This window comes from Corvus moneduloides, chromosome 21 (assembly GCF_009650955.1).
Source record: "Corvus moneduloides isolate bCorMon1 chromosome 21, bCorMon1.pri, whole genome shotgun sequence".
Taxonomy (NCBI): Eukaryota; Metazoa; Chordata; class Aves; order Passeriformes; family Corvidae; genus Corvus; species Corvus moneduloides.
In genome coordinates, this window is record NC_045496.1 from 9283597 (window position 1) to 9301043 (window position 17447).

Below are 17447 nucleotides of genomic sequence, written 5' to 3' on the forward strand. Positions count from 1 at the left end.
GCAGACAGTATCTCCTTTGTATCTTCTCCATTTCGTTGTAAATCCCTGGGAAAGCAGCTGGCACAACCCCTCAGGCAGTGCTGTGGGTCCCACAGAGCTCCCAGGGACTCAAGCACTGGGTGCATCCCACTGCAGCAGGATTTATGGAGGTGAAGAGCAGGCCAGGAGCCAGCTCCAGCCTGGCCATGCTCTGGACACATCAGAGCTTTGTGCTGGTGACGCCCAGGAAAAGCCAGGCTTTGAGAGCTGCTGGCAGAGTGCCCAGCCCATCCGGAAACACAAATACGAGCTCATTCCCCTCAAAAGGCACACAGAGTGCCCCTAACCCACACCCAGAGTCACTGGCCTGGGACAAACATGGAGCTGGTAGGTCTGGACTCGAGGGGATCTGCCTGGTGCAGTGTCCAGCGGCAGCACAATGGACCCAAAGGGATGGGAATCGGCGAGGCTCAGAGCTGAGAATTCCAAACAGCATCCTTACAGGCTGTGATAGAGCAGCTGCAGGGAAACGACAGCCCAGCAGCCGCCAAACTTCTTCCCAGAATACAGGAAAACTCTCTCACTCACATTGTGGCAAGGGACTGAGCCCAAAATCTGTCACCTCGAGCGTGGCTGGGGTTTAAACAGAGATTGTTTGTAATTCCTGAAGGAGATTCCAGAGGAGCCTTACGTTGTCACGGATGTTGATGTCCGAGCCCTTGGCCAGCAGCAGCTTCACCAGCTCAATGTGCTTGTACTCCGTGGCCCAGATCATCGGCGTCCAGCCCCCGTCATCCTGGGCAGGGACAGCAAAGGGTGACACACAGGACAGACACAGCCTCCTGGCGGGCTCCCCACACACCCCTGCCCTCCCCCTGGTCCCTCTCATCATTCCCCTTCAGTCTGCACTGCTGCAGGTCCCTCAGGTCCTGCAGAACCCAGCGTCACTGGAGCAGCACACCTGAGCCAGCTGGAGTTTATTCCGGCTCAGCAGGCTGGCATTGCATCTCCAGGTTGGCCAAGTACTGTCCAAAAAGCACAATGAGCACCCAGGTTGTGTAAAAGATCTTGGAGAAACTCCCTGAGAAGCCTGGAGGACCTGCCTCAGGTGCAGCTCTGTGTCACCCCACAGCAATGGACAAACCCCACAGCAATGGACAAACTCCACAATGACAAGTGCCAGGCTTGACCCATCCCACACCATTGTCCATGATCCCCCCACCAGGAAAAGCACAAGGACACCCTGGAGCAACTTTGCTCCACAGCAAAGTCAGGGCCAAGGAGAAACTGCAAACCAAGGGAAGTTTCCCTGAGGGCAGTGAGGGCATCGCAGTCCCCAGCAGACGGGAGGCCCACAGGATTGTCACCCTGGAATGATGTGGAGGTGTCCCCCAGCAGCAGGACCGTACTTAAGTGAGCCCTGGGCAGTCAGCACAGTGCTGAGGGAGTCCCTGGCCTGGGAAAAGCAGCTCCTGGCCGAGGGAAGGCCTCACCTGGCAGTTGACATCCATCTTCCCATTGGAGAGCAGGTACTGAACCACGTCATAGTGCCCCTTCTTGGCTGCCAAGTGCAGACACGTGGAACCCTCGGCATCCTGCACGCAAGCACAGAACAAACCCTCAGGGACGCTCAGGAACAGCAGAGAAGTTCCCAGATGGAGCAGAGAACTCCAAAAGCCCCCAGCCCACTGGCAGGAGGGCAGAGAGCAGGAGCCAGGGCCAGCACTGAGCAGAGCTCAGGAGCTTCACACCAAAGAGGTGCCACCCGTGCAGAGAAGGAGGCTGAGAGTGCAAAGGGCTTTGCAAAGCCTGGCAAAGGTACCAGCCCCAAACCTTGGCAGTGATGCCCCCTTCCCCACTCCTCTCCATGTGCTGGAGAGCCAAAGGGAAGCAGAAATTCCTCACGCAGGCAAAGTTTGCACTTTACATCAGAGAAGTCGCCTTGTCTCAACTTGAAATGCTCCATTTCTCCAGGTTTTTTGCTGGGTTTTGTTAGCCCAAGGTCTTATCCCAGCACCTGGCAGCAGGGCACAGGGGTGTGGTGTCTGTCCCCAGCCTGCCCACAGCCATCTGCCCAGACAGGAGATAAAAACAGCCTCGAGGTTTGAAAGGAAAAACGCCTTTGGGAGCTGGGAATACAAGGTCTGGAGGAGATGGACAGGCTGTGAGTCATGATGGAGATGCTCCCACCCTCACACCAAAGATCTCTCTGGCTGCAGCCTGATTTTATCAGGCATTTACATCCCAAGAGCTTAGCACAGAGTAAGGCTGGGAGAGCAGGAAATCAGGAGGATGAAACAAAAGACTGAAAACCAAATGACTCCTTCCAGCTAAATCCCTGGAAGCACCACTGGAGGTGAGAGCTTTGGGATGGAGCTGATGTGATGCAGGGTGAGGGAACAACTCTCTGAGCAAGGAGGGGACATCTCAGGTCAGGGATTGCAGCATGGGGGCTCCTTGGGACACAGAAGGAGTTTCTCCACCCCTGTAAGTGCCTGCTCCATCTGAAGAATTCCACAGCTTTCCCCTTGGATTGGCAAGGCCCAAGCACAGCCCCTCAGCCCTGGGAGAGCAGGCAGATTTTATTGTAAAATCTCTTCAGGTTTTGAGTGGGGCTTTTCCATCCTGGTAACAGGACCAACAGCTTCCCCCTGGGGGCTGGGAAGCCCCCACCCAGCTCCCTCCCCTGCAGCCCCAGGGCTCCACACACACCTGCCCCAGGTAAGGGCTGGATTTCCCATGGAAACAGCTGGAGCTGCTTCCAAACCAACGCTGCTGCTTTCAAACAGAGGCCTGAGCTGGCACAAGAAACTAATTAACATAATAAACCAGCCTAGTCCTCAGGTGTGATCTCAGGCTTCTAGTTTGCTTTTGCAAGCTCAGAATTTATCTCCTTCCCTTTACCTTCAGAAGCACAAATTCCCCTCTCTTCTCTCCCATGGGAATAAATCAGGTGAGATGTCTGGGCTGCTCCAAGACGTTTGGGACAGTGGCCAGCATGAACCCACACGTGCCTGTCTTGTCCTTTCCCCCTTCCCAGCTCGGAACCAGCCTCCCAAGGATCCATTTAAGGCTTGGATTGGGCAGCACTTGGTACCCTGTGCAATCCTGCCAGTTCCTTCCCAAACCCAGCCAAGAGCAGCAGGTTGTGACAATAAGGAGTTCACATGGGGAGGGTTCCTGTGCTCCAAATAGCATTTGATTTATGTGACTAATAAATGATCTGTATATTTTCCAAGATTGCAATGCAACCAGAGCATGCTAAAGGCAAAGAGACAGCTGCATTTTATTGTTTTGGTTTAAATTAAGGGGTAGAGTTTAAAGATGGGGTTCAGCTTTGCCACTTGCGTGACTGCAAGAATCCACGCATCAGTCCTTTGGAAAGGAAAGCTTCCTCTGTCATTTTTCCTGGCTTGGCAAGCATCTAATTACCAGCCCACTTTAAAACATCACCCCAAAAGTCTCATTATTAGAGTCTACAGAGAAGGGAACTCTGAAATCCAACTCCACTGCAACAGATTTGTGACACTAAGACTTATGAAATCAAATCCCCCTGACAGTTGGTGCCACAAAGTGGCAACACTTGCCCCAAACAGCTCATGCCCAGCAGGAAAATGAGATTATGACACTTCCAGCCTTTGCTCCAAAACAACCCAGCCCATTTCTCCTCAGCCTGGGCACTTCCACCCAAAACTCCAAGGAAGAAATGTTGGACAGAGGCTTCCTCAGGAGAAAAATATAAGGAATAAACTACCTTGGGATCTACAAGTGCTCCAGCCTTGATCAGGTATTTCACAGTTTCCAGGTGGTTGTTTTCTGCTGCTTCCATCAGTGGGGTCCTCTGGTCCTCGGAGCAGGTGTCAATGTTAGCACCAGCCTGTTGGGAGGCCAAAGACAAGGCCAATTAGCACAGGAAGGATGTGGGAGTAGAGATTTAATAACAAGACTTTTTCCTGAAATTTAGCCATATTAAGCAGGGGAAAAAAGAATAAAAAGGGAGAAATAAAACCAGGAAAGAAGGCAGTGCAACCCCACCTGCTCTGGAAACAGCACACGCTGCCTGCCCCCTCTCCTGCCTTCCCCAGCCAGGAAGGAACTGTAAGGAAGCCAACAGCTGGTATTAAATAACTCCTGTTATTAATAGATTTTGTACTCCTACTTTCTAGATATTGTTTGTGTAACAATTTGGAAGAATCAGCCTCCTCCTTCTTGCAGCAGCTTTGTTTTCCCTGGTCTATCATTTAGACTAAAACAACCAGCTCTTCTCAATGTCACAAGCAGTAGGAACAACTTGCTGATTGCAACAGAAGCAGGAGCTGTAAAAAACATCCTGGGGATTGGCTAAATATTCCTGTGGAAGGCAATGGCACCATTTCCACAGAGGTCTCTGAGGAGATGTTCACTTCAACCCAGAGTGCCTTCAACCAAAACCTCACTCTTTTCCAACCCGTGGCTCTGTCAGGTTATCCTGCCTGCTTTAACCCTTGGGCTGAGCTCAGGAACCACCCAAAACTCAAACCCAGAAGGTCTCAGGCACACAGCTCTTGGCAGGTGTGTGGGTGTGTGTGTGTGTGTGTGAGGCTCAGACCTGTTCACAGCAGCTGACTCAGGTTCACCTGGCACAAGGAGTTGCTTTCAGGTGCCTCCCACTGAATTCCTTTGTTTTGATTCTTTTGCACAGCCAGAGCTATTTGAAGCAGAGGAGAGGCATTTCACGTGGAACAGGCTGGGGCCATGCCCAGCCAAACACTGGCTGGTGCAGAAGCCAGACATCAGGGAGAGACAAGATGAAGCACTCTGGAAACAAACCAACCCTACTGATAATTAAATTGTTTGTAGTATCTCACAAGTTTTGCTCCTTTTCCTCATTCCACTGTCTTCACATGCAGTAATCTCAGTGAGAGCAGCCATTGCTGCCTTCAAACAGCACTTGAAAGCCTCCAGCTCCGGGTGCTGAAATGCATCCTCCCAGCAGGATCATTTCCAAGGGTCAGTCACTGCTGCCTTCTCAACAGCCCTTTAAGGTTTCCCAATCCCACAGGGTAAACAAAACACTTCCAGTCACTCCAGAGCAGGTACACCAGTACAAAGAAGAAAAACTGTAACTTTTTTTAATCCTTCTTTTTCTTCTTCACATCGTTTCGGAGAAGGCTCAACAACATCTCTACAGCTTTGACCATCTTCCCTCAGTCAGAATCCATATCCCAGACAAGAAACCAAACTTACACCATCCCTTCACTCCTTTCCACAGGTGAGACATTCACACTGCAGAGGAAAATCCTGCTGGAGTTCCTCAGGTTTTGACAGAAGGGAAGGCAGGGCCTGGCAGCTGCCAGGCTCCAGAGCCTCACTGCCCTCGTCACAAAGAGCAGCCTGGCTTGGAGGTCAAAACAAAGAGCTTGGAGATCCCCTGCAGCCTGGCAGCACAGCTGGCAGTGCAGCAGGCTGTGCTGGCACATCTGGCAGTGCCCAGCTCTGGCTGTGCTGAGGCACAGATCCCCACCTGCCCCACAGTGCCCTGCATCCAGTCTTCCCCTGCTCCTTGCCTGGAGAACAGCCCAGAAGGACGATTTCAGCTGTGTCCTCCAAGCCCTCCCGTTACTCTGCCCCACTCCTCCCTCAGCAAAGCCCTGGCATTGAGGAGGTTTTTTACAGGAGGGATTTTCCACTGCTGATTCCATGTGGGACAGACCAAAGCCCATAGCAAATGGCTCGTTACAGAGGACTGGAGTGCAGACAGACCTGAATGAGCATATGGCAGATGTCCACGTGGCCAGACTCGGCGGCAGCATGGAGAGGGGTTCTCTTACTCTGATGCTCCATTTTAAAATTAGGGTCAATTCCATCCACTGCAAAACAGAGCAGAGACACTTTCAACCACAATTCAGAGATTGAAGTGTAACAGGAGAATCATGCCTCAGCCACAGGCTTTTAAAGGATGGGTTCCCAGCCCGTCCTCAGCCCTGCTCACGTCTCAGTGCACATTTCACCAGAAAGCTCCCAGGGCAGTCCCCTGAACATTCAATATGCAACAGCCCTCAAACCCAGGGCTTAGAAACACCATGGAATTCAATACTTTTTTAAGGTATTGCTACCTCTCCAAATCCACATCCCTCAGATTCTCAAAAACAACAAACAGCACACGAGGATAAAAAGAAAAAAAAATCACTGCTAGGTTTAAAGCAACCCAGAAATTAGGAACAGCAAAGGGTTGGCACCACCTGGCCTCTGTCCCACCACTGTTAACTGCAATTAATGTCAGTGATCCTTGTTGCACCCCTGCAAAGACAGAGCTGCAGCATGGATGGAATTTGTCCACGCAGGCTCAGGATCTGGCCAGAGATTCTCACAGCTGTGCAGAGACTGACAGATGATGCTGACAGCCAGACAAAGATGTCTGGGCATGATAACACGTTGTGTATGATGAGGCTGTAGTTAAATATCAATGAGTAACATTTCTGTGCTATTGAAGACAGGAACAATGGAGCAAACACTTGCTAGACAAAAAAAAAAAAAAAAAAAAGAATGAACTGATAAAGGGCAAGAACAGAAAGCGTCCAAAAATGTACAGCAAAGTACCGGAGAGGAAAGGAAGCATCCTGAGGAAACATCGTGTCCTTCAGAGGGGGAGATTCCTGGGGAATATTGCTTGGTAAAAACAAGCTCAGCAGCTCAAAGGCATCTGGTGACAGGCAGCTCTGTACCCCAAAACAAACCCCATGGACTGAGCTCTTCCTTTTTGCCCTCTTGCTGATGGGTCTTGGCTTAAGCTGACTCCCATCTTTTCCCTCTCTACTGGATGCAAATATGGATCCACTGCATGGAGAGGGGATGGGAAAAACCCCATGGAGGTCATTTTGGGGACACAACCAGCTTGTGTGGATAAACCCACACTCGAATGCAGACACGAGTGGGGAACAGTGCACATTTCCTAGGGAGATGAAGCCCTTTGCAATGACACATCCCTTGCGGGAGTGTCTCTGCTCCAGCTCCACTCCCCGGGGGCAGTGGGAATGTGACGTGATGCCATGCTGGGAAGTGGCCGCTGGCACTGCCTGGCAGGAGCTGGGAGTGCTGCCAGACGGGCCCTGGCGTGGGGAGGAGGCACCTACCCAACATCAGCAGGACCTTCTGCAGCTCCCCTTGCCTGGCAGAGAAGTACAACTGCTTCGGGTGGAACCGCAGCTTCTTGGGCCTGCAGGAGCGGGGAAAAGGTGAATTAATGGAATTAATCCCCAGGGAAAACAACCAGGAATGTCACTCCCCCACGGCCACCCATGGGCGTGACAAAGTCTGGCCTAGGGAGTTCTGGGCTCATCCCTCAGTGTGAGCAGCAGGGGAGAGGGGGTTCTACCCCTCTGTCCCACTCAGGTGAGACCCCACCTGCAGAGCTGCCTCCAAATCTGGGATCCCCAGCACGAGGATGTGGAGCTGCTGGAGTGAATCCAGAGGAGGCCCCGGAGCTGCTCCCAGGGCTGGAGCCCCTCTGCTCTGAAACCAGGCTGGGACAGCTGGAGGTGTTTATCCAGAGAAGAGAAGGCTCCAGGGAGAGCTCAGAGCCCCTTGCAGGGCTTAAAGGGGCTCCAGGAGAGCTGCAGAGGGACTGGGGACAAGGGATGGAGAGACAGGACACAGGGAATGGCTTCAGACTGAAAGAGGGGAAATTTAGGATTAAATATATGAAAGAAATCCTTCCCTGGGAGGGTGGGAAGGCCCTGGCACAGGGTGCCCCTGGATCCCTGGAAGTGTCCAAGGCCAGCTTGGACATTGGGGCTTGGAGCAACCTGGGATAGTGGAAGGTGTCTGTGCCCACAGCAGGGGGTGGAACAAGGTGATCTTTAAGGTCAGTTCTAACCTAAACCTTCTCTGATTTTCTGATACAGCTCCAGAAAAACAAGTCTCCAGAATGAGGTCTTAAAATTTCCAGCTCTAGCCCCAGCCAGCCCTGTTCCAATGAGGACTGGATCTGTTCAGTGCAGCTCAGCAACAAATTCTGGGTCTCACTGCTGTGAACAGGAGCCCCCAGAAGTTACAGCTGCAGCTGAAGAGCCAGTGAAAAACTAAATCCTCCGGAGTAATCAATAAGATATTTAGAGCTGTAACAGTTCTCCCAAATCTGTTGGGGATGACTAATGAGCAAAGTGAACAATAAAAGCTCTGAGCTGGACCAAAATCCAGAGAAGCCAAATCTCATTTTCTCTAGGCTAAGCAACTTTGCTGGGAACTGGAGTGACCCAATGGTTTTTTTTCTTACTTTTCGGAGTCCAGGGCAATCAGGGCACTTTCCAGAGTTTCTTTAACTGGTCCCTGGGTCAAGCTAGTAGTAGGCTTTGGAAAAACTGAAGACCCAGCCATGTCAAACCCTTCGGCAGCCGAACTTTCTGGCTTGTCTTCCTCTGACAACCTCATCCCAGTGCCACTGAAGAGGAAAAATGAGAGACAGCCAAAGCACAACCATTAAAAATACACAACAGTGTCTCTCTTATGCCAAAAAAGGAAAGCAAATGCATTTTAAATACAGGTAAGTGTAACTGAAATCAAAACACAAACCAATATATTTTTCGGTAAGAACTTGCCCCAGAAAGGAACTGCACTGCCTTGTGATTACATCTTGATGTGCTCTGTGCTACGGGAGACCCAGGCACATGGGACAAGACTTAAAGCCACCTAAACAAGGCCAGAAGGGATGGGAAGTCGGAGCACTGTGCAACACAGGGCTGGTTTGATTTGTGCTTTCCTCCTCTCTTTGCACTTGTGCTCACGAGTGCAAGTCAGGAGCTGCAGATGGGAATCTCTGCCACTCAGCAAACCTGGCAACATCAACTAATCCCACTATTATTCCGCTCCTAGCAATAAGAGGAAGGAATGGTTTAACTCCTGAACCCTCCCACCTCCAGAGCCTCTGCCTCAGCTCTGGGGCAGCGAGTGACACAGAACACCCCTGCGGATTCCTGCAGCTGAGCCGGTGCAGGCAGCACTTGGCTCGTCAGGAGGAGCCCAAACATTCACATCAGAGCCTGGAGGTTTGAGATCCCCCCATGCTCCCGAGCTCACCTCCCCGTCGTGGTGTCGGCCCTGCCCTCCACAGCCGCCGGTTTCTGCTGCTCGTAGCTCAGGGACACCGTGGAGGTCGTGTCAGCCTTGGCTATTGTCACCTCCTTGGCCTTGGAGGCCTCCTCCCCGCAGTGTGGGCAGTAGCTGGTGTCATTCACCTGCGAGGCACAGCTCTTGTGGAAGCGGTGGGAGATGCTGCTCTCAGGCTGACACTCCATGAAAGTGCCCTTAAAAAACCACAGAGAAGGAATTCAGCCCCAGCTCGGGCCGTGCCTCACCCCTTCACACGCTCCATGCCACTCCTCTCACCACCTCTCTCGGCCCCGCTGCGTCCAGTACAGTAAAGCAAGCACTGCCACTTCTTTAGAAGAGAACAAAATCAAGGTAAAGGGGGAAAAACTCACTTGGTTAAGGACTGCAAAGCAAGGTTTTGAATTGTGCTTGGGAAACAGAACAAAGGAGTCCCAATTTCCAGCTCTTCCCTCTAACGCTTGAAGTTCTCGCTTCTGTCTCTAGAAGTGCCAGTGCACTGTAAGGACGCCCCCAAAACCGGAAAAGAAAACTTCAGACCTGTGCTGAGCCAGCATTAAAGCTACCTAAAACACAGCTGTACACAAAGCATTCAAGAATCTGCAAGAATCTGTCACTGACCCCACTGTAACCCAAATTATGTGACTCTTCTGCCTGGACCAGCCTAATTAACCCAACCAAGCTGTCTGCTCATGCAACAAACTGGGCAATTCCTCTTCTAATTATTTTCCCTTTCTAGCAAAGTCCCTGCAACTGCTGTGCAGGACCCCAGAACTCCTTGCCCTGTGGTGTCAGTGCTGCCTGAAGCCCTGCTGTGCTCTGGGCTGGTGATGGGTGGCACAGACAAACACTCCAGGTTCACCTCTGTGCACCAGGACACAGCACTGAGAGATGTGAGAGAGTGCAAGGAAAGGCCAGTCAAACCCCCTCTTCTCCTGAATTCAGTCCTCCCAAGCCATCTAATTAACTCTATTTCAGCTTTGCAAAATGCCTTGAAGGGTTTTGAGGGTTTTATCTTCTAAATGATCTTTGACTCAGCAGGAAAACCCAGGATGGCTCCATTTACTACAATAACGCTTGAGACTACTGCAGCATCTTTCCTTGAGTCATCTCGAAAATACCAGCATCACACAATTAAGCCTCATCATCACTCCGTGAGGCCTCGATTGGTGCCCTTCAGCTTTATCCACAGGGAAAGCAGGACACTGGCCACTAAAGGACTGCACCAAGTCCCTTAAAAGCCTCGGTGGCAGAGGTGGAAGAAGCAGCAGGAGATCACAGAGTGGTTTGGGTTGGAAGGGACCTTAAATCTCATCTGGTTCCACCCCCCTGCCATGGGCAGGGACACCTTTCACTATCCCAGGTTGCTCCAACCTGGCCTCGGACACTTCAGGGATCCAGGGGCAGCCGCAGCTTCTCTGGGCACCCTGTGCCAGGGCCTCACCACCCTCACAGGGAACAGTTTCTTCCTAATATTTAATCTTCCTAATATCTGATCTAATTGAGATCTCCAACACTGCCTTGGTCCAGTGCCACCACTCAGGATCCCTATCCTGAGGGGACACAGAAGTGGGGGCACAGGTTCATTTACAAACCAAGCTGAGACATTTTTTGATGAGATTGATCTGTACACAGAAAGAAAAACAACAAACCCTTGTTCCAAAGAAATTCCAAAGGCAACACTTCCAGCATGTGAAATCCCTTTGGTAGCACCCCTTGGGGGTCTCCAGGAAGATAAAGCTGATGATTTCAGCTACCCTCACACACATTCCTATTGAAAACACCTCCTGATGTGCTGTGGAACGAGGTGGGGCTGATGCCAGGAAGTCAGGAAACCCCTTTAGGGACCATCTCCACCTTCAGCTTCCAGCTACTGCAACAGGTACCCCCTTCCCTAGATTGAGAGCACGGACTTACTGCAGTGCAAAAGTATCCACAGCCAGGGCAACACTGGTGTTTCACCATCCTCCCTCTATGGTCCTCACACAGCACCAAAAGCTGGACTTTGTTAGACGGGCGCATCAGTTCATACTTAACCACACTGTTTGTGCATCGGCCCAGCTGGAACAGGAGAAATTAAAGGAAATGAAATTACTGGAGACCACAACACTCCCTGTGCTTGTGCGGAGGAAGATTTTGCACGCTGCCTCGAGGAGGCCTGGCTTTTTCACAGGAATTCAGCTGTGTGCCAGAGAGCATTAGCAGTGCAGCAGGAAGCTGTGAAAGCTGCTCTCAGGAAGGAATGCATCATTTACTAACTAACATGCATGTGCACCCCGAGTCATTTGTTCCTTGCAACGACGACAACAAAATCATAACTGGAAATAGGCAACAGCCAAGCAGCAGAAGGGGCAGTCCCAGGGGCCTGACTCACACAACACACACTCTCCTCTTGCCAGGAAGAGCGGGTGTCAGTGACCAAGAGAACGAGACCGTACGCACTAAATCTCGTTACTGCTCAGAAGTCGGAGTCACAGCAAGATAAAGGGAAAAATAATTGCTCCTCATTGCCAGAGAAGTTATCGTCTGTGCTGGTTCCAGCACTGGCCTCTGCCCAGACCACAGGGATGAAGAGCCAGGCTTTCATGAGAGCTCAGCTGAAGTCGTGTTTGGAGCAGGTTTTCCAAAGGATTTCACCAATCTACAGCTCTGGGCTTAAAAATCAGAGAATCACAGAATCATGCAATGGTTTGGGTTGGAGGGACCTTAAAGCTCATCCAGTGCCACCCCTGTCATGGGCAGGGACACCTTCCACTGTCCCAGGCTGCTCCAAGCCCCAATGTCCAGCCTGGCCTTGGGCACTGCCAGGGATCCAGGGGCAGCCCCAGCTGCTCTGGGCACCCTGTGCCAGGGCCTGCCCACCCTCCCAGGGAACAATTCCTGCCCAATATCCAATCTTCACCTGCCCTCCTACAGCTTAAAGCCATCCCCCTTCTCCTATCACTCCAGGCCTTCTTGTGCCCCACCTTGTCCTGCCACTGGCAGCAGGTTCCATCATTGGGGTTCCCTGTTCCCAGCCAGTGTTCCTTGCTCTGCTGCACAGAGGGATCAGCACCTCCTGCAGCCACCACACTGTCCCAGCCCAGCTGTCACCTGCCAGCACGACACAGCGCTCTCTGCATCCTGTTTCAAGCTCCCCTTGATAATAATCCTGCTTTCCCCAAATACCTGGCAAAGGAGATTTATAAACTAGGAATATGAAAGTGAGAGGCTGCTCCAAGGAAATGTCCCTTGCAGGGAAGGTGCAGAGTTTATTGTCCTCATGACAGGGTCAGTCAGGGGCTCAGTGCCACAGACTTGTCCCTCTGCTCCAGCCAAGGATTTGCTGCTTTTTCTCAACAAAACTAAACTTTCTCTCTAATTTTTTTTAATTCCACTCCTGCAGAAACAACACCCCTGTGGGAAAACAGAATGGATATTAACCTAGGCTCACCATTCACCCCAGCATCTCCAACTCAGCTTTCCCAAATTCCAGCTGCAAAGCCTTCCTGTGGCTGGGACACCTTGGCCAGACTGATCCCTGTCACCACCCCGACCTCGGGGGCTGCAGGGGTGGCACGAGGGGACCATGGATCTTTTCCTGAGGAGGGACTTTACTGAGCTGAGGAAATGCCATTAACAAGTGGAAAGCTGCGCCACCCATGTGAGGAAGACCCTGCACTACTATGCCACACTTTATTATTTGTTAGAAACTCTAAGAAAAGTTCAACATGATTAATTGCTGTTTTCCAACCATTAAAGAGTGCAGCAGGGTGCTCATAGCTATTTATAACACTCTCCAAGGACATGACAGTCTGGAGAAGCCACTGTTCACACATAAAATATTCCTATAACATCTCTGAGTCACTTATCCCATTATTAAAAAGAATCTAACATAAAGCATGGCCTTTGCTATTCCTCCCTGTGATTTATCCAGGGACAGAACTGTCAACCCACCGCAGCCAGGAGCAGGAATGCTTTCCCACACCTTGTGTTTGTTCAGAAACCCCGGGGGTCCCCCCTCTCTCTGGACAGAGATGTCTCCCAGGACATTTTCTCTTTGATGAATCAATTTTGCCATTCTTTGGAAATTCCTCTCTCCAGCACACACTAACAGAGTGGTCTAACATACTAATAGAGCTGGTCTACAAACCTGATTATCCCTTTGTCTCTCCATCCTCCCTTCTCCTGGGATCCTAGAGGAGAACTAGGGATGTTCTCACTCCTTGTGCCACCACCAGTGAGTGTGAGAGAGCTGCAGTGAGGCTGAAGCTGAAAAGAAACCCCAGCGCCTCCCAGTAAAAGGAGAATCCATCAAGTGCATCCCTGCCCTGCAGTTCTCACTTCCCACATTTTGGAATGGAGTCACTTCTGCCACTTCCTTCCACACTTCTGGAACCAGCAGAGCCAAACCAGCCCAGCTGTGAGCGACCCAAAGGCATAGAGTGCAACCCCTGTCAGGCAGTCAGACCTGGGGCTGCAGAGCTGCCAGGACATGGAAGCTTTGGGAGAGAACGAGAGGAGGAGAGAGGAAGGCTGGGGCAGCAGAGGCCATGCCAAGCTCCTGAAACTCAACACCTGGCCACAGAAAGGTTTGCAGCAGTTCCTTCGTGGTCAAGGCAAACCAGCTCCAATCCTTGACTGGATTTGCTCCCTCTGATGCAGGTTCATGTATTTTAGCTCACTTGGCCTCAAGTATGAATGTTACACCAACCAGATCCAGCCACACAGGCCAGGACAAGCCAGAGAGACCCACCCAGAGCCTCTCCCAGCGCAGACACAGCACCCACTCCCTTCCCAGTGGCCTCACCCCGGCGCTGAGACAGGCACAGAGTGCTGGAGCCCTCAGCTGAGTGAGGGGGACCCTGGCCCTGCCATTCCTCACACCAGAGGGTCCCAGTCTAGCAGGCCCAGAGCCCCTGTGTGACCCCACACGTGCTCCTGGCACAGCTTTTCACTCTTTATGGCCTTGTCCTCGGCAGGAAAGGCTGTGGGAAGCTAAAGGACAGGCTCCTACCTCGTTATCCACACTCTCCGTGGCCATGCACTGGTTGTTGGCTAACGTGCTGATCTCTCTGCTTTTGGGGGTTTCCATTCGACAGCTACACAGGGGCACTTCCTGGAGACCATCCACTTCCATTGCTTCAGGGCCATTGGAGAGACCTGGGGCACACGAAACCAGGGAATCAACTCAAATCCTCTTCCAAAAGAAAGGATTCTGTCCATCCACACCAGCCATGTCCTGTGACTTCTTCCCATTCCATGTCCTGAAATGCTCTCAAGGCTTTAGCCCTGTAAAAGAGACCCTTGAACACCAGCTGGAGTTTGCAAAAGCCTCCTGTGCTTCTCCAAGTCCAGCCACACTCAGCTGACTGTGCTGAAATCAAGAGTGGTAAGTTAAGATCAGTTTAGTCTGAGAAAACCTCAGGAAGGCAAAGCAGTGAGGTGCAGGTTTTTATCAGCCTCTCTCTCCTCCCCACAACACTGGGCTCCGGCACCAGGAAATCTGTAGGAAACCACCCGGAGGTGGAAATTTGAATAGGCAGTGTGGAGTGATAAATAGAGATGATCAGGAAAGCACAAACTCCTGTTTCCAAAGGCTGATTACACAGATGGGAAAACAAAATTCCTGGGACTGTTTGGTCTCAGCCAACCAAGAATTATTTATTTTGGAAAGAGAACAAACCAGGGAAAAGGAAGCAGCAAGATGCTCCCATGTTCTTGCCTTTTCCTCATCTCTTTTGCTCAGATGTTGAACATTTACAAACCTGTGAAAAGGTGGATGAGGGCTTTTGAGGGGGGTCACTGTGGGAATATTCCTGCGGTTCCTCTGGATTGAAATCAACCACTGGGTTACCCAAGGCTGCAAAACACTGGCCTAGTGCCAAAGGGGTTGATTCCAGCCCTACCCTCCTCTTCCAGTCCTGCCCCAAACTCTCTCTTTGCAATGTTTACAACACAGAAGCCTTTGGGTTTTGGGCTGGTTCACCCTGAAGCATCTCAAGCTTTCCCTACCCGCTGCTACGGGATTGACTCACACTGAGAAGGAAGCTCGCTGCTGTTTTTTAAGCTTTTGAATGGAGAGTTATCTTGCTGTGAGGTTTTGCAGATTTAACTTCATCCCCGGGGGAGATTCCTCTTCAGCTGCCCTGGCAATGGCAGCCTTCCCCCAGAGCACCCTGCCCATGGCTCTGACTCCACCAGCCCAGCACAAGCCCTTTTCATCCCAACAGGAATTCCTTAACGGAATCACAGAATCACAGAAATTCACAGAATTTGGCCAACGAGTTGCAAGCCCAAGCCTAGCAAAGGGATATCTCAAGACACACAAGCCCAGGAAAAGTCCTTGCCGTTTTCATGTAAAATCCTGTCAAGATCTTAAAGGTTTAAGAGTTTTCTCTGGGAGCACAAATCACAAAGCTCATTGCTCGCCTTCCGAGCTGTCACTTCCCTAATCTGTTTGACATCCACGGGCTCTGGTGAAAGCATCCCTCGTCCCTCCTGACCCTCCCTTGGCGGGGAAGGCTCCCACCCTCTCTTTGATGTGGCTCTATCAAAGGAGCCACACAACCTTTGAGGGAGCAGCGGGGACAGACGGGCGGATCCAGCCAGGGGATGCTGGATCAGCACTGAGAGCAGCAGCTGGGGCTGAGCACCCAGGGCCCAGCTCCAGTCCCTGCTCTTCCCAGGGCTGAACGAGACATTCCTGAGGCGGCAGCGATTTTGGGGGGGTATTTCAGGGAGTGGAGGGGAGCTGCTGAGTGGGACAGGGGGACTGGGGCAGTGCCTTGGACCCTTGGTGAGTGCATTCCCAAGGTAATGTGCCCCACTGGAACTGGGATCCCTTCTGCACCCTCATTCCATCCCAGCACTATCCCTATCCTCATCCACATCCCCAGCCTCATCCCCATCCCAAATCCATCCCCATTTCTATCCCTGCCCCATCCCAGCCCCACCCTACATTCATCCTCAACCCAAGCCCAGCCCCATTCCCATCCCTACTCCAGACCTATTCCTATCATTACCCCAGCCAATGCCATCCCCACCATTGTCCTCATCCCCATCCCAGCCACATTCCTATCCTCATCCTCATCCCCAATGTAGCCCCAGCCCCTATCTGTCCTCATCCCTATCCCTATCATCATCCCAATCCCTATCCCAACTCCATCCCTATCCTCATTCTCATCCCTATCCCAGCCCCACCATCCCTATCCCAGCTCCAGCCCTATCCTCACCCTAATCCCCATCCCTAATCCCCATCCCTCTCCCCATCCCTATCCCTATCCCAATCCCACCCCACTCCCGTTGCTCTGCGAGCTCTGTGGCCGCCAGGGGGCAGCCGGGGCCCCGCACGGCACCGCCCGCCGAACAAAGGGACCCCAAAGCCGACCCCAAACCCAAACCCGACCCCAAACACAGTCCTGACCTCAAACCAGGCCCCAAACTCAAATTCAAGCCAGACCCCAAACCCAGCCCTGACTCAAACCCAGCCCCAACCCCAACGCCAAACCTGACCCAAAACCCAGCCCTGACCCCAACCCCAAACCCAAACCCAGACACAAAACCAGCCCTTACCACAACTCCAGCCCCAACCCCAAACCTAGACCCAACCCCAGCCTCAACCCCAGCCCCAGCACTCACCTCCTGCTGGCGAGGAGAGGATCCCCTTCACCCGGAGATCCAGGGAATCCAGGGACACCTCCATGTACTCCATGCTGTTCTCCTGGCCGGGGCCCTCCCTGCTGCCCAGTGAGGGTTTATAGGCTTCAGCACCTGGATGGGAACAGGGGATTTACACAGAGCCCACAGGTAAACCCACCCCGAGGCTGTGAGGCCGTGCCTCAGGCCCGGGCTGTGGGGGCTCCCTGTAGGAGTGCAGAGCACAGGGAATGTGCCAACACATCCGGGCACACGGGGCATGGCTGGGCACTGGTCTGGCCACACTGAGCTTCCACCTGCCCCCAGGCAGGGAACGACAAGAAAAGGGAATAAATGAGCCGAGCTCTGCCTCTGCAAGGGCACAGGGAAGGGCAGAAGCAGGGCTCGAGCATCCACCTGCTGCGCAGGGCTCAGGTACAGGCCAGCCATGCAGAGCCACCTCGGGAGGAGGATGAGACAGGTGACACCCAGCTTCAAGGGAGGGGAAACACATAAAAGCCAAGTTCTGGCTCTATGCGAACAGAGCTGCTGCTGGGAAGAGATTCTGGGGGACCCCTCAGAGCCTGAGAGGGAATTTTCAGTCTCTTCACACTCCCTTGGCTTCGCTTTCTCTCCTGGTTTGTTTCTCCCAGTCCAGCTTGGCCAAGAGGGTTTGGTCACTCTCTAAGACCAGCTCCCAGCTTTACTGGGGGCAGAGAACCAGCCTGCATGTGAAATGCAGAATGAGGTATCTGCAGTGACAGGGA

The 17447-nt window shown here is 52.2% G+C and overlaps 1 protein-coding gene across 12 annotated transcripts in view; it reads right to left on the reverse strand.

Annotated features, from left to right (window-relative positions):
- The window catches only part of EHMT1 (euchromatic histone lysine methyltransferase 1), a 116417-nt gene that overhangs the window by 17612 nt on the left and 81358 nt on the right, over positions 1–17447 (reverse strand). For 10 of the 12 annotated variants that reach the window (XM_032130658.1, XM_032130661.1, XM_032130666.1 and 7 more), the window contains 10 exons: positions 16684–16815; positions 14060–14205; positions 10981–11124; positions 9034–9260; positions 8234–8398; positions 7092–7174; positions 5722–5828; positions 3734–3856; positions 1473–1574; positions 671–775 (listed from right to left, as the gene is read on the reverse strand). In XM_032130658.1, the coding sequence (XP_031986549.1) occupies positions 671–775; positions 1473–1574; positions 3734–3856; positions 5722–5828; positions 7092–7174; positions 8234–8398; positions 9034–9260; positions 10981–11124; positions 14060–14205; positions 16684–16815 (1334 nt within the window). The remainder of the gene's footprint in view (positions 1–670; positions 776–1472; positions 1575–3733; positions 3857–5721; positions 5829–7091; positions 7175–8233; positions 8399–9033; positions 9261–10980; positions 11125–14059; positions 14206–16683; positions 16816–17447) is intronic. The other 2 variants (XM_032130669.1, XM_032130670.1) reach the window with 1 other exon arrangement.